General features: G+C 47.5%; 1 protein-coding gene across 1 annotated transcript in view; it reads left to right on the top strand.

The window, feature by feature from the left end:
- BTBD11 (BTB domain containing 11) overlaps positions 1–6473 on the top strand; it is a 309992-nt gene extending 303519 nt beyond the window's left edge. Inside the window, exon 17 of the mRNA XM_041757159.1 lies at positions 4344–6473. Within this exon, the coding sequence (XP_041613093.1) occupies positions 4344–4553 (210 nt within the window). The 3' untranslated portion in view covers positions 4554–6473. The remainder of the gene's footprint in view (positions 1–4343) is intronic.
- Positions 6474–19249: the final 12776 nt, after the last annotated feature.

Raw genomic sequence — 19249 nt, 5'->3', positions numbered from 1 at the left:
AGGTCAGGGCAAAGCTGGCCAGCCCCTGCCCTAGCTATACACTGCGTCCCCTGTGCTCTGGATGCTGCAACACCACTAATGGTCACATGCCATGCGGGTTCTATTCCTGGCAGATTGTACTACAAGTTGAGACTAGTTTAGTAAAAGATGGAAAAGAAAGAAACCTAGTCTTGGTTTGGAACCTCAGGAAACACAGGTGTTTACATGCTAATAACAATGCTCCAAATGTTAACAAGCTTTTGGCATCATTACCTCTATACTGCATCTAATTGTTTGAGACAGCTGTGGATGTGGAATTTTATAGAGATGAGAAGCCCATCCCATAAGTGCATGGCTTAGCCATCTTTTTTTTTTTTTTCCTGGCAAAACCATCCCAATTTATTCAGTCATGAAAAAGGGACCCTGATGGGGCTCCTGAGTGGCTCAGCTGGTTAAGCGTCTGCCCTTGGCTCAGGTCATGATCATGGGGTCCTGGGATTGAGCCCTGCATCGGGCTCCCTGCTCATTGGGAGGTCTGCTTCTCCCTCTCCTCCCCACTCATACTCTCACTATCACTGTCACTCACTCTCTCTCTCAAATAAATGAATAAAATCTTAAAAAAAAAAAAAAAGAGGGGCCCAGGGAGCCCTGGAGCTTCTGATGGCTCTTTCAGGGTATCCTGGTTCTTGGAATTGAATCGAAGCTAATGCAGCAAGCTCAACAGTGCACTGTGCTAGAAAAAACACAGGTTTAAAAAAAAAAACAAAACACAGGTTTGGAAACCAGGGGATTCGTTCATTAGTGTTTATTGAGCATACACTGTATTCATTAGAGAAACTATATTCATCAGAATATCATAAGAAATTAGTAAGATACAATCTCTGCCCTTGAAAAAGTATACTCTAAGGACAGAGGTCAGCAACCTTTTCCTGTGGAAGGCCAGGTAAATGTTTATACCATTGATGTTGTACCTCCTCAACTTTGCTGCAGTAATGCAAAAGCAGTTGTAGATGATATATAAATGATGGATGGGGTTGTATTCTAATAAAACTTTATTTACAAAAGCAGGTAGTGGGCCATATTTTGCCTACAGGCCTGCAGTTTGTCAACTGTTGGTCTAGGAGATGAGAGTTTCCACCCTAGTTCTGTCATTAATTATATTTTATATTTAATATATGTAAGATATCATATCTAATAGTAACATAGTCATTATTGAATAAATATAACCAAATAGAAATATAGGTATTTATTGTGTTCTTTGTCCTCCACATATACTACCTAGTGATGAGTGACATTCATGTACAAAGCAAGTGGCCAGGGGTGGGAAAGGGGGGTGCTCTCCGGGCCCACAGAATCAAAGATAGGCAACTCTGAGCCTCAGTTTTCCCACCTGTACAGTGAGGGCCTGTACTCTGTGACTCTAAGAGCAGGGTTCATGTTGAAAGAATGAAAGCATTCCTAAGATCTCTCCCAGCTCCAGGATGTGAACGTTGGGTGGTAACGAGCCCTCTACCCTGATAAATCTCACCACATCTTCTGGGTCTCTCAGAGACCACTTAATTACCTAGTGCATCTGCGTCCTATATGTGCCAAAGAGCAGGGTACCCTCTGGTTCACTCCTTTCATTTTGTAGCTGGGGAAACTGAGGCACAGAAAAGTGATTTGACTTGCGCAAGGTTGCACACGGTTTTTATGCATATAGTTGCTGTTGGCTCAGTGAACTAGCACACAGCATAAGTGAGTTCATGGTTACAGGCCTGATCCTTCTAAGGGCCAGTTAGCTGGTCTAGGTTCTTTTTTTTTTTTTTTAAGATTTATTTTTATTTATTTGAGAGACAGAGTGGAGGTAAAGGCAGAGGGAGAGAATCTTCAAGCAGACTCCCCACTGAGTGCAGAGCCTGATGCAGGGCTTGATCCCACGGCTCTGAGATCATGACCTTAGCTCAAACCAAGAGTTGGACACTCAACCAACTGAGCCATCCAGGTGCCCCTGGGCTAGGTTCTATAGATACAGTTATTTCCCTTTATCCCAGCCTGGTCACCTGCTTTGTCCATGTGGGTCACTGTTTACCAGTTGGTGAGAAGGAGAGTGATAATTATAAATAGTTTACATTTACAATGACAACTAGCATTGAGTGAGTACTAACTACAATGGACCATTGCTCTGACACTCCATGCATTATCTCATTTAATCTCAACAACAGACTGTCAAGTAGTTTTTTGTTTTTGTTTTTGTTTTTTAAGATTTATCCATTTATTTGAGAGAGAAGAGGAGGAGGGGCAGAGGGAGAGCGAAAATCTCAAAGGAGGCTCTGCATTGAACATGGAGCCAGATGCAGGGCTCGATCTCACAACCCCAAGATCATGCCCTGAGCTGAAATCAAAAGTCGAATGCTCAACCAACAGCCACTCAGGTGCCCCTTAGGTATTTTCATCATCCCCATTTTATGAATAGGAATTTCGAGGCAAAGAGGGTTTATATACTTGCCCAACAGCTAGTGGCTAAAGTCATAAATCTGGGGAGGATCCCAGAGACTGTCCCTTACCTGCCTTCCTTAAATATGACAAATGACAGAATCATGCCATAAATCATCCCAACAAGTCTGAGATGCAGATGTCCTCATTCTCATGTTGAGATGATGAACCTAAAGCTGGAGGTGAAATTACCCCAGTCCTGGTCATGTATTCAGAAGGTGGTGAAGCTGCCACTTGAATTCAAACCTTCCAGCTCATTCCACTGTAACCTTACTGGCTCTGCCTCATTATCATTCTACTGCACCCCCCCCCCCACCACACACACACCTTACAAGTTAAAGTGCATCTCTAGTTTAAAGGACAGGATATTAGGGATGATTCAGCATTTCGATAATTTAGATAATTCAGCATCTAAATAAAGCAGCAGGTGTCATCTCAGGGAGTACTTAACTTCTGAGCATCCACTTCATGCCAACAGAGAGGCTTAAAAAGCTTTGGAAACTGGAGAAAAGGTCTGAAGACAGCCGACCCACACATCCACATTGACTTCTGTGCCTCAAGCATGAGTTCCTCCACCAGGCTCACTCATGAGGCTAAATACCTATCCTCTGGCTAATGGTGTCAGGCTGGAGGCAGAGCCTTGGTGGTTAAGCACAAAGCCCCAAGGACTTGAATTACCAGGGTTCCATTCCTGGTTCTGCCCTTGACACACTGTGTGGTTGTTTTGTATGTTACCGTCTTGTCTGTTTTCTCATCTATAAATTGGAGCTGCTAATATGCCTGCCTCCAGGAAACTTAAAGATTCAATGAGATGATGCATGTCAAGTGCCTAGAAGGTGCCTGGCACATTGGAAGCTCTCAGTAAATGTTCACTGTTAGCCCATTAGTCTGTTGGTTAACTGTTCGCTCATACATTCAACAAATTCTAAGTGTCTGCCATCTGCCAAGCCCTCTGCCTGGTCCTTGAGCTAGGGCAGCAAACCCTTCCCCACTGGTTTAGTCTGTGAGGAACCCCGTCTCTAGATAGGTTTCTCAACCACAGCATTGACAGCTTGTGCCGCAGGATTCTCTGCTGTGGGGAGAGGCTGTCCTGTGCATCGTGGGAGGTTCAGCAGCAGCATCACTGGCTTCCACCCATTAGATGCCAGTGGTGCACATCACTGCCGCCACCCGGTTGTGACAACCAAACTGCCTTCAGGCTTTTCCAAATGTCACCTGGGAGGCAAAAATTGCCCCCGGTTGAGACACCACTGCCCTAAACACAGGGAGTGGGTAGTCAGTGCCCACCCGGGATTGCTGTGAGAGTCAAATGGGTTAATACTCAAAGAGCTTAGAGCTGTGTCTGCAACTCCATTCATGTGACAGCTTCAGTACAACAAAGAAACACAAAGCCCAGAGGTTAAAACAGTAAGCCCTTCTTCAGCACATGAGTCGACGAGACAGCTGGAAGTTCCCTCTGGTCTCCATGGGCCTTGCTTCTGAAGTCAGCTGGCTGGTCAGCTGTGCTTGGGTTTGTTGACCCTGGCTGGGCTCTGTCACTGTCTCCTCTCAGTTTCCTGGAGCCACTAACCCTCCAAGCAGGCTCGGGCTTGTTCCCATGGCAGAGATGGGGCCCTGGGCCAGACTGCCAAGTGCCACGTGGCCACCTGAAGCTAGCTCAGGATCGGCAACTTTAACTTCTGCCACATGCCGTTGACCTGAGCTACTCACAAGGCCAAGCAGTGGAGAAATGGACTCCAGCGCTGTGGGGGAATGCAGCAGAGGGTAGAGAATCAGGGCCATCTTTGTACTCGACCTACCGTAGTGGGTATTCGCCATTCCTAGGCATGCAGGCAGTCGGGTGCATTTCACAAACATAATCTTCTCCTGCTTCCTGTCGTTCTCCACAGTTTCTTGGAGTCACAGAGCTCTCAGCATATTGTGAAGGCTACTTCCTCAAAAACATGATGGTCCTCATCGAAAACGAAGCATTCAAGCAGCTCCTCTATGACAAAAATGGTGAAGGGACGGGCCAGGATGTGCTCCAGGACTTACAGAGGACGTTGGCCATCAGGATTCAGTCCATCCACTTGTCATCTTCCAAAGGTTCTGTTGTATGAAACGTCGAGGACAGGGAATGGTCCCCAAGGACTTCCCAGTTCTGCTGCTGCATTGGCTTCACACAAACACATACAGAGTTCACCTGGCGTCTGTTTTTGGCTAGGCCAAGGAGCTGTCTCTACTGCCTCAGCTTCTCTTGAATAAGCAATTTCAGCTCCCATGTGTTCCTGTTGAAAAACAAAGGACATTCCACTGGTCTGCAGATCAGATTGTGGCGGGGTCCAGAGCTTGAAGGCCAACATGGGGCAGCCAAGCCAAGCTCATCCGAAAGCACCCCTGGAGCAGTTGAACACCCATCGCCGGGACCACAGTCAAATGGATGAGTTGAGGACTAAAGGTCTTTCTGGTTGCAGGTTGACAGTTGGAGAACTTAACTCATCTGACCCTGAAGAGCGTTGTGTTTTCACTAAGGACCTTCGTCACTGCAGTTCAGGGAGAGTCAACCATGGTAGCAAATTCATGAGACCGTTACCAATAACGAAGAAAAAATTTGGCAAATTTTTAGGGGTGGGAACTTTTTAAAGTGTTCATAACAAAACAAAAACAGGGCAGCCTTGTAGTTTAAAATCTATTTCTAAAAGCTTAACAGTTCATTTTCAATTGAATTGTGTTTAGGGATCTGTGTTTTCAGTTTTGTTGTTTTTTCTAAAAAAAAAAAACAGTAAGTTGCAGGTCTATACTGTATAAACATGCATCTGACAAAATATTGCTGACATTCTATACAAGGTAAAATAATAATCTTGCCTTAGTGATCATGGTTACACAAAAGAGGTGCACTGCCAATAATTATCTCTAACTCGATAGTTGAAAACAACGTGCATGCTAAATCGTGATTTCGGGGTGAGAATAAAACACCCCCACATATCAAAACATGCATTTGCATGGGCCCAAACCAGTGAAATGTTATGTTTGTGCTTCATTTTTGCCAAGGTAAAAATGTTCCATCACTTCTTGCTAAAAATCCATTTGGTGAAAACTATAAACATATTCCTTTCCTCTAGCAATGATTCTGGGATGCTTTTGCAGAAATGTGTTCATAGGTGATGCTGATGGGGGGTGGGGAGGGCGCACGTCAGAGAATTTACTATTAATCCCAAAGTTTTCTCTGTATTCTCAGAAGATGTTAATAGTTTGCTACTAGCCAGAGAATATGACTATGTTAGATTATTTTTAAAGATGAAACATGTATGATAGGCAGGATTCTTTCTGTATTCTGAGAGTGTACAGTATAGGGTTATCTATAATGAAAGTTTATATCGACAGGGTTCCGTTTGCTCTGCCATATATTATAAGCAAAAGAGATCGGTGAAGTGCCACAATATTCCAAGTAATTTTTGAGTTGCTGCCTTTTTTTTCCCTTGTCCTTTAATTTGAAACCTAGCTAGAAACGAGAATGACTTTTACCCTTTGGGGTTGGCCAAGTTTCATCGGTAAACCTCCTTCCTAGCATGCCTGTGGGAAGTTGTGCACAGACCCTAGACTCTAGAGGAGCTGCTGTCATCCATTGTACTTGCTCCCTGAGCCACTGTCCAGAAGACTAAGGCCAAGTTACACGCGTGTGACCCACGTCTGCCTACAACATTGGCCCTTAGGTGATTTGGATACACGAGGCCTCTCTTCTCCATGGTCATTTGCAAACCTCCCAGGCCGTCTCATCAGATGAAGAAGCAGAGGGGAAAAACTGTCTGCAGAGGAGGCCGAGTTCCAGATACACAGCCCATGTGGGCATCACCGCTGCCTCCCGCCTCCTCTGTGTCCTCAGAAACGCTGTGTGATGCTCCCTTAACAATGACGGACTTCCCTGTGAATGTCTCTTATGCTAGTTTGGGGCCTCTGCCCTTTGATTTGTACAGTGGCAACTCCCAACAGGCTTCTGTTATGGTTTGTGTGCTTCCTCTGTCATTAAATGATTTTCCCAAGCCGTGCATCCTTTGTATGATACGGGTGAGCTTTTTACCTGACAGGTGAAGCCTGAGAACTTCATCCAGTTGAAAGATTGGACGAGGTGGCCCCGCAGAAAAAGTCGAGGGAAATGAAGACACCAGGTGAGAGATAGGTGCTCATGTCGTTGGCAGTGAACCGCCACCTGTCGGCTCTGTCTACTGGAGGTTGGCTGGGCAAGCAGGCTCCAGGCCCCCAGGTCTGGCCTCTGCGTGCTGCCACCCTGGCCACTGACCTAATGCAGCTAATCCACCTCCAGAGGGTGTAGTTCTGGCTGTCATTGGTGCACCTTGATGAAGCTTTTTTCGGGGTGGGAAGATGGAGGAAAATAAGTTCTACCCACATGGCATGTCCCCCACCACCATTCTGAAGTGGGGACACAAGGGTACAAGCAGCTCTCTTCTTGGGTATCATCATCACTGAGGTCAAAACCGAGGCCCCACCTGGTCCGCTCCGGCCCAGCCCGGGTCTGGGTGGAGACTGATACCCCTGACTCATCCACAAGGCCTAGAGGAAGCCAGCATGCCCCAGAAGGTAAACAGCTGACCTCACCAGCCCCTCTGCCCTGCTTAGCACGCAAGCTCTGTTTCTTTAAGAAATAACTGAAGCATCTGAGTGCTGGGGGCCAGAACTCTGAGTCAGTCCTGGAGAACAGAAGGTCGATTTATTTTTGACTGTGCATCACCCTCTGTGTGGCCTCGGGGCGAGTACACCATTTGATTTATTCCTTTTGCAAAGATAAAGTGTTAGGCTACCGCATTTGCCTTTTACTTGTCTGGTGGGCAGCTTTGTCATTCCATCCTTCATGAAGCCTGCAGCTTCTGAGGCCCTTAGCATCTCGGGGGCAGAGGGTGAGCCCACCTGCCTGCCCCAAAGCTCCCTCCACGCACCCCTTCCACTGCCAGGAGGAACCAGAGGGAGGAGGAACCAGCTGAGGCGGCGGCTGCCCCCAGGACGCACACGTGCAATTGTCTCGTAGGTACCGTATTTCAGCGTCAGCCACACTTCCCAAAAGGAGACTCCCACCCAAAATGAGGATCAAGGTGTGAGCTCCCATCACGGGAGGCAGAAGCTGTAAGACAGTGTTAGCCACCCCTCAGGGTCCCATTGGATGGAGGGGCTGCAGAGATCTCCGCCCCTGACATACTTTAGTTCTGACATGCTTTAGTTCTGTAATTCCGTTTCTGGAGCTCGCATTGCTTTTTCCTGTGGAGCCCCCAGGACAGTGAGTCGCTAGGCATTGTTTCATCCCACCTCGTGTGTTACCTCCAAGTTTCACTAAGCTCAGGCAGCCCGCACGGGTGGGTGGAGAAGGGGGTTTGGATCCCACACAGTGGGTGGAGAAAATCTTTTATTTCAGTAGTCCTGGGTTCCCTGTCTTCAAATTCCATGCTAAACGCCTCCAGCCCTCGCTTTGCGGGCGCTAGCTGGGGTCACAGATGGATGGGTGCACAAGGGTTCCCATCCTGCCGCTTGTGACTCCCCTTCCAGGCGGCCCTACCAGACAGCCTCCAAGACTCGATCCTGGGCTTCTTGGCTTGAGGGTTCAAGTCAGGGAGATGCCCAGCCATTGCCTGGCTCCAGACTCCAGGCTCCAGGCTCCAGGCTCCAAGTAGGTCTGGAAAGTTGCATATATCAACACCAATACAGCCCCTGACTTGCCCTGAGACATTGTGCAGGTCATTCATAAAATCTAGTGTTTGTTTTTCTCTTTTGAAAAGTTGGCTTTTTTTTTTTTTAAGATTTTTATTTATTCATGAGAGACACAGAGAGAGGCAGAGACACAAGCAGGGGGAGAAGTCCCACAATGTGGGACTTGATCCCAGGATCCTGGGATCATGCCCTGGGCCGAAGGCAGATGTTCAACCTGAAAAGTTGGTTTAAATACAACTAGTTAATAGCATCACTGAGAACATTAAGCAAGGTGTTTTATACGACTCACTGTACAGTTAATAGCAGGGAAAGGCCCTTTCAAACTTGTAAGACTAAGTAAGCAGAGGGCAGGAGAAACTGATGATTTGCACAAGGAAGGGAAGGTTAACAATTTTGCCCTTCATTTCTTTACTATTTTTATTTAAACTCAATTTAGTTAACACATAATGTATTATTAGTTTCAGAGGTACAATTCAGTGATTCATCAGTTGCATTAACACCCAGTACTCATTACAAGTGCCCTCCTCAATGCCTATCACTTGCGCTTCATTTCTAGAACTTTCTATGGCAGCCATTCCCATGGTGGTTTGTGATCTCTAGGGTTGTGCTACTTGCTCCAGGGGATGTGAAGAAATTCCCCCCAAAACAGCTCTATTGCAGTCCTAGTTCCTAGTGTAGTGTCTCACACAAAGTCAGTGATCAAGAAATGTTTAAGTCAATGGAAGCCAAGTTCAACTAGATTTCTATCTTTCATATAAGTACTGTAAATATTTCATATAAAATATTTTCCTATAAATACTAAATGTTAGTACTAAAAATACTCTCACACTATTACTATATTTACTAAATATTGGAGTTGCAGGGATTGGCTCTCCCAAACTCCTCATCTACTCAGGAACATGAGACTCACATTTGTAACTCATATGACATGAGTCCAGGGCCCCACAAATGACCCAGGAGGGACAGACCCATGGGGCTGACTCTCAGTCCAAGGCTGGGGACTGTGGTGAACAGGAGGCAGGTAGCCACAAATCCCCAGAGGAAACAAACACCAAAAGTCACCTCCAGAACATGCCGGGATTGCTGTCTTTCACAAGCCAGCTGTAAGCCCACGTCCTTTCCTGCCACTTGAGTGTGTGGACACTCATCTTCCACCGAGAAATCCCCCTGGTGAAACTTCATGTCCCCTGTGTCCCTCCCAACCTGGCCAGTGCCTTGAGTAAAGCAGCATGTGTCTTGGGACAGAACCATTGGGAAGCTGGTATGGTGCCTATATTTTTCACCCTCTTTAAAAATAACCCAGCAGATTTTAAACTTCCTGCTTGGTAGCAAAAAATAGAACTCGTACTCAGCAATCATGTTGCACATTAGTTTCCATTACTGATGAGGCAGTGGGATGATGAGTGCCCTATGAAAGGACACGCCTCCAAGTTTAGCTCCGAATATGAAAAGACAATCTGTCTGCGTGAATAGGCAATTAAAAGAGATGCCCTGATGGCACTGATGCATTCTTTGGATGTTGCTTTTCAGAGTTAACCTCAGATGAGTTCTGAATTTTAATGCCACCCCAAAACTCTGGGATGAAGAGCTGCCAGGAGAGAATTGGCGGGTGGTAGAAGGAAGGGACTCTGGGCTGGGCACCAGATCCCGCCTCTGGTCCTGTTGCTGCCATCGGCTACTCAGTGACCTTGACCAAGCCTCTTTTCCATTCCGGACCAACTCTAAATGAAAGCCTTTCTCAGCTGATGTTCTGTGCACCTCCACTGAACGTGCCATGCTCCTCTTGCTACACTCATGTATTAGAACCTTGCAGGAATACCATTTGGTGGGATAGAACATTCTGGATTACATCCAGGAGGACGTAGGAAAAGGAACCTCAGTAATACAATGATGTCTTTGGTAAAAGAGGCAAGAAGTCAAAAGCTTTACAACAAGGCTCCAAGGATGTTTTATTCTGAGGATGCACCTCACCAAATCGTAGCCTTATGATCCCCATCTCCTTTTTGTTTTGTTCTTTTCGCTTTCTGTTTTTAAATAATTCCAGATTACAGGAAGTTGAGAAGATAGTACAGAGAGGTCCTTGTACCCTTTACCACTTCCCCCACCCCCAGTGATGGGATCATAAGTGTCTCTAGTATGATATTGAAATTAGGAAATTGACATTGGCACAATGCTTGTGTCTAGTTCGTTGCCATTTTGTCACGTGTGTAGATCCATTTGACCACCACAGTCACTGTTCCACATCACAAAGGTGTCCCTGTGCTCCCCCTTCACAGTCACTCCCACACCCTTCCTCCTCTCATACAATCCCAGCCCTGGCAACCACAGATCTGTACTCCACCTCTGCAGGTTTGTCATTTTGAGAATATCCTATAAATGTAACTGCACAGTAAGTGGCTTGCTTCACTCAGCACAATGCCCTTGAGATCCATCCAAGGATGTTGCACGTATCAAGAGTCTATTCCTTTTTATTGCTGAGTCGTATTCCCCAGTGTCCCATCTCCTTTTAACCAAATGTATGTGCATGTTGGGAAGTGTGGCAGTAAGACAGCTTGGCTCTGACAGCTGATTCTCTCTGGTCGAAGCTCCCAGAAAACAGTGATGTCTCTTGGGCACCAGACATGACTTTCTCATCCTGCAGCATCGAGGGGAGTGTGTTCTGTGTTGTTAGTCCAACATTTTGGTGTTGGTGGTGGATGGCAGAGGACAGACCACTGCTCTCAAGTGGTCTAAATGGTCTTCAACTGTGCAGTTAGATCCTTCTACCATTGACTGACCTCTCCAAACATCTCACTCATGGTGTAGGGAAGTGCTTCTCAGACTCACTCCCTGTGCACATCATTGAGGATCTCATTGAAATGCAGGTTCTGGTTAAGTAGAGCTGGGTTAGGCTTGAGATCCAGCATTTCTAATAAGCACCTAGATGATGCTCATGCTGCCAATCCAGGGACCACCCTTTGAATCACAAAGGCATCAGGTATGGAGGTCAAGGATTCATCTCCGTCTCTTTCTGCTGCCAGACTAACCCCTGGCTTCTGTCCTGTCACCTGCATCTCTGGAATCTAAACCTTGTGGGTTATTACGAGCCTTTCCTTCCGTCCCAGACCATGAAGACATTTTAGCAATACATCTGGGGAAATCATTTGAAATTCTATTTTCCTAGGTGGAGGGTTCAAAGAGTCTAAATTAAACCTAAGGAATTATTCACCCACAACCCCATTCTACCTTCACTGTTCCTGGTCTTCTTTTAGTCCAAATCAAATGTATTAATTCCACGGGTGTTTACTGATGGCCTGGCACACATATGTGACCCACCTCTCTGCTATAGCCAAAGCACCCACCCTCTTTCGCTTTGGTTTTCATTCAGTATTGGTAGTAGAAGGAAAGAAGAAAATTCTTGTTTATTTTAAGATTGTTTCATGAGACTTCTTTCTGCACTCACAGAGGCCCTCCCAAGAGCGGCAGGGACACCCAGGAGGACCAAGAAGGGAATGATCAAAAGAGAGCTGTCCCTCCCATCTTCCCTAAAATGACTTTGATAGTGGAGCAGGATGAGTGAAGCATCTGGTTCCAAATGGCTGCTGGGTGACCTTGAGGCCTGGCAGCCATTTGCTATGGGGAATGGGTAGGTGGGAAGAAGAAGAGTGGCAGATTTTATCCATAATTACTCATTACTTTCTTTCTCTGTCAAGTGAATGACTGAATTTTCAGCACTTCAAAGGAATTGCTCTCATACATTAAATATTGTAGTTGGGGGCCCCTCAGACTTTGTTTTCTGTAAAACAAGTAATAAGAAAGTGCACAGAGTCTTTTTTTTTTTTTTCTTTTCTAGAAGTTCCTTAGACCAGGGGATGAATCTCTACCCCTGATATGTGAGGGTTTCAGTTGACCAGTGAGTTTAATGAAAATCAGTGATATGGGGGCACCTGGGTGGCTCAGTGGCTGAGCGTCTGTCTGCCTTTGGTTCAGGTCATGATCCCCAGGTCCTGGGATCCAGTCCCACATCAGGCTCCCCACAAGGATCCCGCTTCTCCCTCTGCCTATGTCTCTGCTTCTGTGTGTGTCTTTCATGAATAAGTAAATAAAATATTTTAAAAAGAAAAAAAAGGAAAAAATCAGCTATATGATATGGTTGCTTAGAAGAGCTCATTTAGCTGTAGACTACATTAATAGAACCATAATCACTAGAATGAGGAGGTGAGGATGCTCCTCTGTGCCCTGAAAAGATCCCTCCTAGAGTCCTGCATTCAGTTCAGGGCCTGCATGAGTTGGGGTTCCTAGCAACAAGAACCTCTGGCTAATTTAAGAAGGAAAGGGATTTATTCAAAGATATGAGGCAATTCAGACACTTGTTGATGGGCTAGAGAAACCATTTGAAAGGCAGAGCTCGGGCAGCCCCAGAGGCTCAGCAGTTTAGCACCGCCTTCAGCCCAGGGCATGATCCTGGAGCCCCGGGATCAAGTCCCACATTGGGCTCCCTTCATGGAGCCTGCTTCTCCCTCTGCCTGTGTCTCTGCCTCTGTGTGTGTGTGTGTGTGTCTCTCATGCATAAATAAAATAAAAAAAAAGGCAGAGCTCTTAGGGATGACTGACAAACCATGACACAGGAAAGGCCTGATGAACTCATGCTGCCACTGCTGCCACCACATGCTGTGAGGGCAGAAATCAGTAATGGCAGCTCTGCAGTGATGGCGACATTGGTTTCCATGACCACTACTGCCACGAGCAAGAGAACCACCCCTGCCTCAGGTGACCTCAACCTGTCACAAAAAGCTTAACGCCTCTGCCTCCACTTGCCCCATGAAATGGGAGCTCCCATTCCTTCGTGGTGCCCTTTCATTTTTTTTTTTTCGTGGTGCCCCTTTCAGAATCACACTTTCATCCCAGCACAGCTGACTGGCAGAGCCTGGGTCATGTGACTGTGCTTAGCCTTGCGGGGGCGGGGGGGGGGGGGGAGTTTCAGCTCTTACTGCTGTGTTTGGGAGATGGGGAATACACCAGGGGATTTCTATGGAGAAAGATGATGGGTGGCCATGAACATGGCAGGTGTCCCCTATACTCAATGAAGGTCACAGACTTATCAGAAGAAACTAACCAGGGATGCCTGGGTGGCTCAGTCGGTTAACTGTCAGCCTTGATCCTGGGGTCCTGGGATCGAGCCCCGCGTTAGGCTCCCTGCTCAGTGAGGAACCTGCTTCTCCCTCTCCTCCCTGCTCATGCTCTCTGTCACTATCTCTAGCTTTCTCAAATAAATAAATAAAACTTGAAGAAGAAGGAGGAGGAGGAGGAGCAGGAGGAGGAGGAGGTAACCAAAAATTGAAAGGGCAGCTGAAGGAACTGGGGTGTTCGGCCCATAGAAGGGAAGATTTGGGTGACCATCATGGTGTCTTCAATAGTGGGAGATGGTTTATAGGTAAGAAGAAATAGCTTCATTCAATACGGCCGCAGGGATTACAGCTATCCTAATGATGGACTCTTCAAGAATCCAGACTTCACAAAGTATCAATAAAAACTTTTAAAAGTCTGAGCAAAGCCTTCCAAAGATGGAATGAGCTGACATGGGGGTAACGAGTTCCCCATCACAAGAAGCATTTCAGAAAGTGCTGGTCAACCACTTGATAGAGATTCAACCAATAAATGGGGGAAAGAATTTAAAGGGCCCTTACGACTCAGAGATGTTGTCATTATCAGTTCTCTCCTTCTGATATTAATCATCTATTTGGCTCAGAAAACCCATCCATCTTGATATATCTTATGTAAAATTTGTAATGACCTCCTTGCCTTCATTTTTTGCCAGTGTGGCATTTTATTAAAGCCTGCCACCCCATTTATCCTCATCATGTTAGTGAGGCAGCAGATCAATTCATTACTCTTACTTATCCACTACAGGAGGAAGAGGAACAGTCTCCAAAACCTCACCAGCTAGGAATAGAAAAAGTAGCTAGAAATTAATTCAGTTACTGAAAAATGGGACTTCTTCTTATAAAGGGAAAAGAATGGATTTCGGGCAAGCAATCAAGTTAGGGAAGGGCCATATCTGAGAATAGAATGAAATCCGGGTATGTGACATTTCATGTGTCAACACCACATCAGTTGTACATTTTTTAAAACCAGATTCAATAGAGACAAACCATGAGTTGTGCGTCAGTTTGGCCACAGGTACCAGCTAGCCTCGGTCTTCCCTCCCACAGAATGTCGCTGCACTGACCCAGCAGGTAAGGGAGAGAGAGGTTGAAGCGATGGTGGAAGGTGGGGCTTTGTCATAACGCAGCAAAGCTTGTTCCCCAAGCAGGGAGAAGCAGCTGGCTTTGCTCCCCCCCTGGAGCTACTGCCACTGGACTCCTCGTCTCGTCGCCGATTGGCTGACTCCACCTGCCTGCAGCCTCAGGTGGGGGTAGGGGCGGGCAGCAGTGGCTCTCTGGGCATCCAGCCCCGGGCAGCCTCACAGCTCCCCTCCTACCACACTAGGAGTTCCAAGACTCATCCCCCAGGGTCCAGTTTATTTTAATTTTTTTGTTTCCTTTTTTTTTCATTTTTTTAATTTAAATTCAATTTGCCAACATATAGTATAACACCCAGTGCCCATCCCATCAAGTCACCAGGGTCCAGTTTAATTCACAACACTCCCTTGACAGCCTCACTCCCAGGAACCCGTCCCTCCCCAGGGGCACCCCAGCCTTTTGTTCCTCTCCTGTGCTCTGAGCTCTTAGGTACAGAATTTTACTAGGTGACTGTCAGTAAATCGCCACATTTCATCCCAGAGGCAGTGGAAGCAATGCATGCCCCTGTGTGCTGCTTCGGAGATGCTTCTGTGTGGCTGAAGTGTCATGTCCAGTGCACACGTCGGCAGTGCGTTTCCCCCTCCTCTCTATCCCGTGTCCCCTTGGACGGCATGGAGCACAGAAACTGGCCTGGAAGGACCCGCTCCAGTTTTAGAGAATGAGATGCTGATAGAGGAAGGACCGCCACAGCTCAGTCCTGTACATATGTGCCACGGAAAGACACCGTGCAACGTCTATAAATCTGAAAACAAGTAAAATCCAGCATTGCTCTGACTTGGACATCACAGTGGGATCTAACGTTTATTGAGCATTTATCACGTGGCAGATACTGTCAGAATGCCAAACGCATTCTGAGTGTTGCCTCAGTCCTCACGGTGACTCTTACGTGATGGGGATTTGTATTCCCATTGTACAGACAGGGAAACTGAGGTGCCCACAGCAAGGCTGAAAGTAAGCACAGGGCTGGGACGTCGGTGCAGACGACGTTGGTGACTTCTATGCGAGCTTTCGCTCTTTGCCAAGCTCTTTGTTTAACATGCCTCCTTTCGGGGTGCCTGGCTGTCCCAGTCCATGGAGTGTGCAACTCTTGATTTCAGGACTGAGGGCTCAAACCCCACATTGGGTGTAGAGATTACTTAAAAATAAAATCTTTAAAAAAGTTTTAATTAAAAATTAAAAAAATAAAATAAAATGCCTCCTTTCAAGGGAGGTGGAAAAATGAGATCTTTTTCTCGGCTGCTTTAAAAAAATAAATTCATTTATTTTTTGCCATTCAGAAACCTATTCAGAAGAGGAAGAAAAAGCCTTCTGGGGGTCAGGGGAAGGTTAATGGTTGTGTATCTGTGGTGCGCTGTGATGCCAAGGTCAGCTTCCTCTGGATGCAGTTTTTTTTTCTTTCTTTCTTTTTTTTTTTTTTTAGGATTTTATTTATTTATTCATGAGGGACACATAGCAAAGACACAGGCAGAGAGAGAAGCAGGCTCCCTGTAGGGAGCCCAATGTAGAACTCGATCCCAGAACCCTGGGATCACTCCCTGAGCCAAAGGCAGACGCTCAACCACTGAGCCACCCAGGCGCCCCTGGAGGCAGTTTTTTGTGTGTGAGGTTTGAAGAGTCTTGTAGACGAGGGAAGGCCCCAGAGCATGTGACGCAAGGCCTCCTTCATTCCTGTCCCAGGGGGAAGAAGGTGAACCCTGCGGTGGTGACTGCGGCGCATCGACGGCTGCTCCTTGTGGCCTCTGCACAGAGGACAGGAGGCTCCTTGGCCTTCAGCCACCATGGGCACTGGAAAAACAAATTTGGCTTTTAGCTGCAACCTCTCAGAGGAACCAAAAATAAGCCACTAGAAACTCCTCAAACTTACCTGGGCGTTCTGTTTTTTTCATGGTTGTCGAGTTTTGTTTTGTTTTTTAAGATTTATTTATTTATCTGAGAGAGAGGAGAGAGAGCAAGCAGGAAGGTGGACAGAGGGAGAGGGGGAGAATCTCCCCATTGAGCACAGAGCCCAACGCAGGGCTCGATCTTACCACCCTGAGATCACAACCTGAGCTGAAAACCAAGAGAGTTGGATGCTCAACCCACTGTGCCACCCAGGGGCCCCAAGAGCTGTTTCTTCCAATGGGCCAGTTAGACCTGCAACCCAGTTCTGTTTTCTCCCAGTTCAGACGGTGCAGCCATCACCTTCACAGCATCCAAACTCCGGGGGGCAGAGCACAGGGGCAGATGGAGAAAGCCCAGGACATGCAGGGGGTTTGGTATTTTATTTTCTATTAGTAAAACCAGGAGACAGGGAGCTCCTAGGGGGCTCAGTGGTTAAGCGTCTGACTTGGGCTCAGGGTGTGACCCCAGGGTCCCAGGATCGAGTCTCACATGGGGCTCCCCGCAGGGGGCCTGCCTCTCCCTCTGCCTGTGTCTCTGCCTCTCTGTGTGTCTCTCATGAATAAATAAATAAAATCTTTAAAAAAAAAAGAGAGAAAACAGGAGATAGGTAACTACTAGTTCTGATGTTGTGGAGGCAGCAGGATGTCAGGACATCGAACCCCTGGTGCTGTGGGCTGTGGGCTTGGCTGGAGCTGAGCTGGAAGGAGGGTCAGCCAGGAACACCAGCCTGGGGCAGCCGGGCTGGCCTGGTTCGGGGGTCACTTCCCTGCTCCATCATCACGTACCAGGCGAGAGAGGGCAGGTAGCCCAGGATGTGCACTGGGGAGTTTTCTGATGGGGTGAATCCCTTTAATTGTCCAAGGTATGGTCCAGCTGCTGCTCCTTCTGGGGCCTTCTCTATTTCCATGGAGAAAAACCATGCACCAGAGCCTTGAACCCTGGCTCCTGAGGCAGCGTGCCAGCCCCACACCCCATCCACCCCTGCAGGGTGGGGGCACCTCAGGACGAGTCCACCACCCCACTCCATCTGTGTAAGGGCTTACAGCTTGTCCTAAAAGAAGTGCTCTGATCCTTGCTTCTCACAGCAGGGTCCACAGACAGTAGCACCCACCTCACCGGGAGTTTGTTGGAGTGCAGAATCTGACCCCTGACCCCACATCTCCTGCCCTGGAATCTGCATTTTACCCGGAGGCCTGGGTGAATGCCCAGCACACTGTGGTCTGGGAAGGGCAGGCTGCTGTGACCGCATCAGGCCCTTCTGCCTCTCTCAGGACCCTGCAACCAGCCTGAAGAGACGATGTGGATATGGCCAGGACTTGGGCAGCAGACCCAGTGGGGTGTGGGAGAAGATTCTTAGGGTGCTTGAGTCAATCAGCAGTAATAAGCCATTTGGAGACCACCACACCCTCTGGGAGTTTCGGAGAGTGCATCCTTCTGCCAATAATCCCCTCACACACACACTGGAGGCCGCAGATGTTCCCTCAGCTGTGAATGTGCTGATTGCCTGACCCTCCCCGCTTCTTTCCTGCCGCCTCTCACCAACGGGGATGTCGGGGCAGAACCTTGGAACCCTGTGTATGCGCTCACCCTTCCGGCCACTTGTTTCTGCTGACTACGTTGGGAGTTCGCTTCTTTATCAAGCAGTAGATAAAAATCATTCCGGGGGATCCCTGGGTGGCTCAGCGGTTTGGCGCCTGCCTTTGGCCCAGGGCCGGGTCCTGGAGACCCGGGATCAAGTCCTGCGTCGGGCGTCCCGGCATGGAGCCTGCCTCTCCCCGCTCCTGTGTCTCTGCCTCTCTATATACATATATATATCTATCATGAATAAATAAATAAATAAATCTTTAAAAAAATCATTCCGCTCTGGGGGAAAATGACACAGAAAGTTAAGGGCTATTTATAAAACCACCGATACATGCATGAGGTTTGCCAAAAGCAGCTTGTGTCCCAAGTAGGGCAGACAGGCCACCACCGACAGGAATGGAGAAGAGGATTGAAGGAGAGAAATGTGAAGGCTTGAAAGAGGATGTTTGAGTGGTGCACCTAGGGGACCAGTGACAGTCTGAAACGGCTTCCCTAGAAATGTCTTTGAGAGCATGAAAGTTATAACAAGAAGCTGTGATTTTTACAGAGTGCCCCAAACGGCTAGGATTTCAGCCCTATATCCCTATTAACGAAACGTGACTTTTTCATCCCAGGGAGACCATAGCTTTGCCTGCGATGCAGCATGGAGAAGGAGAAGGGATCAATTACCTAGATAATTCAAGGACAGCTTCCCAGGTCTCCAGGAATGTCTGACCAGGGCACTAACCGCATGATTGGGACTTGGTTTAGCAAACCTCTGCCTTGTGACACCATGGTGTAGGAGGAGGGGTACAGATTTTCCCCCAGCGGCATTTAGCAATGTCTGGACACACTTGTAGTTGTCACAATCGAGAGAAAGAGAAGCTACTGGCACCTAGTGGGCAGAGGCCAAGATGCTGCTCACCATCCCTCACAGGACAGGCTCCACGGCACAGAGTTATCCAGCCCCCGATGTCAGTAGTGCCAGAGTGGAGAAGTTCTGTTCTAGGGAGATGGGTTTGGGTTCCAGTCACTGCTCAGCATGCTGGTATGGAAGGAATTCTTCCCCGTAGGTTGCTGGATCACAGGAAAGTCAACTCAAACAGTCTCTAGCCACAAGTTCAGATTCTCTGCACCCCCACAACCCAGACCAATCACGTTCCCCTGGTCATCATATGCCTCCTCAGACAGCAGAGCTCACTCACTTATATTTTCCTCTTCCAGGGGATTTCTGAGGTTTAACAGTTTCCAGTCCTGCTCCTTTGGCATAGATTGGGGCCTCTGGGAGGCCAAGAGAAACCCAGGTCACGTCTGTTTTGCAAGCTCCAGGTGCAAAAATGAAGAAAGGCAAAAATAAGATTATAAGAATTTCAATT

The sequence above is a fragment of the Vulpes lagopus genome, chromosome 5 (genome assembly GCF_018345385.1).
Source record: "Vulpes lagopus strain Blue_001 chromosome 5, ASM1834538v1, whole genome shotgun sequence".
NCBI lineage: Eukaryota > Metazoa > Chordata > Mammalia > Carnivora > Canidae > Vulpes > Vulpes lagopus.
This window is presented reverse-complemented; position numbering and strand designations above follow the sequence as displayed.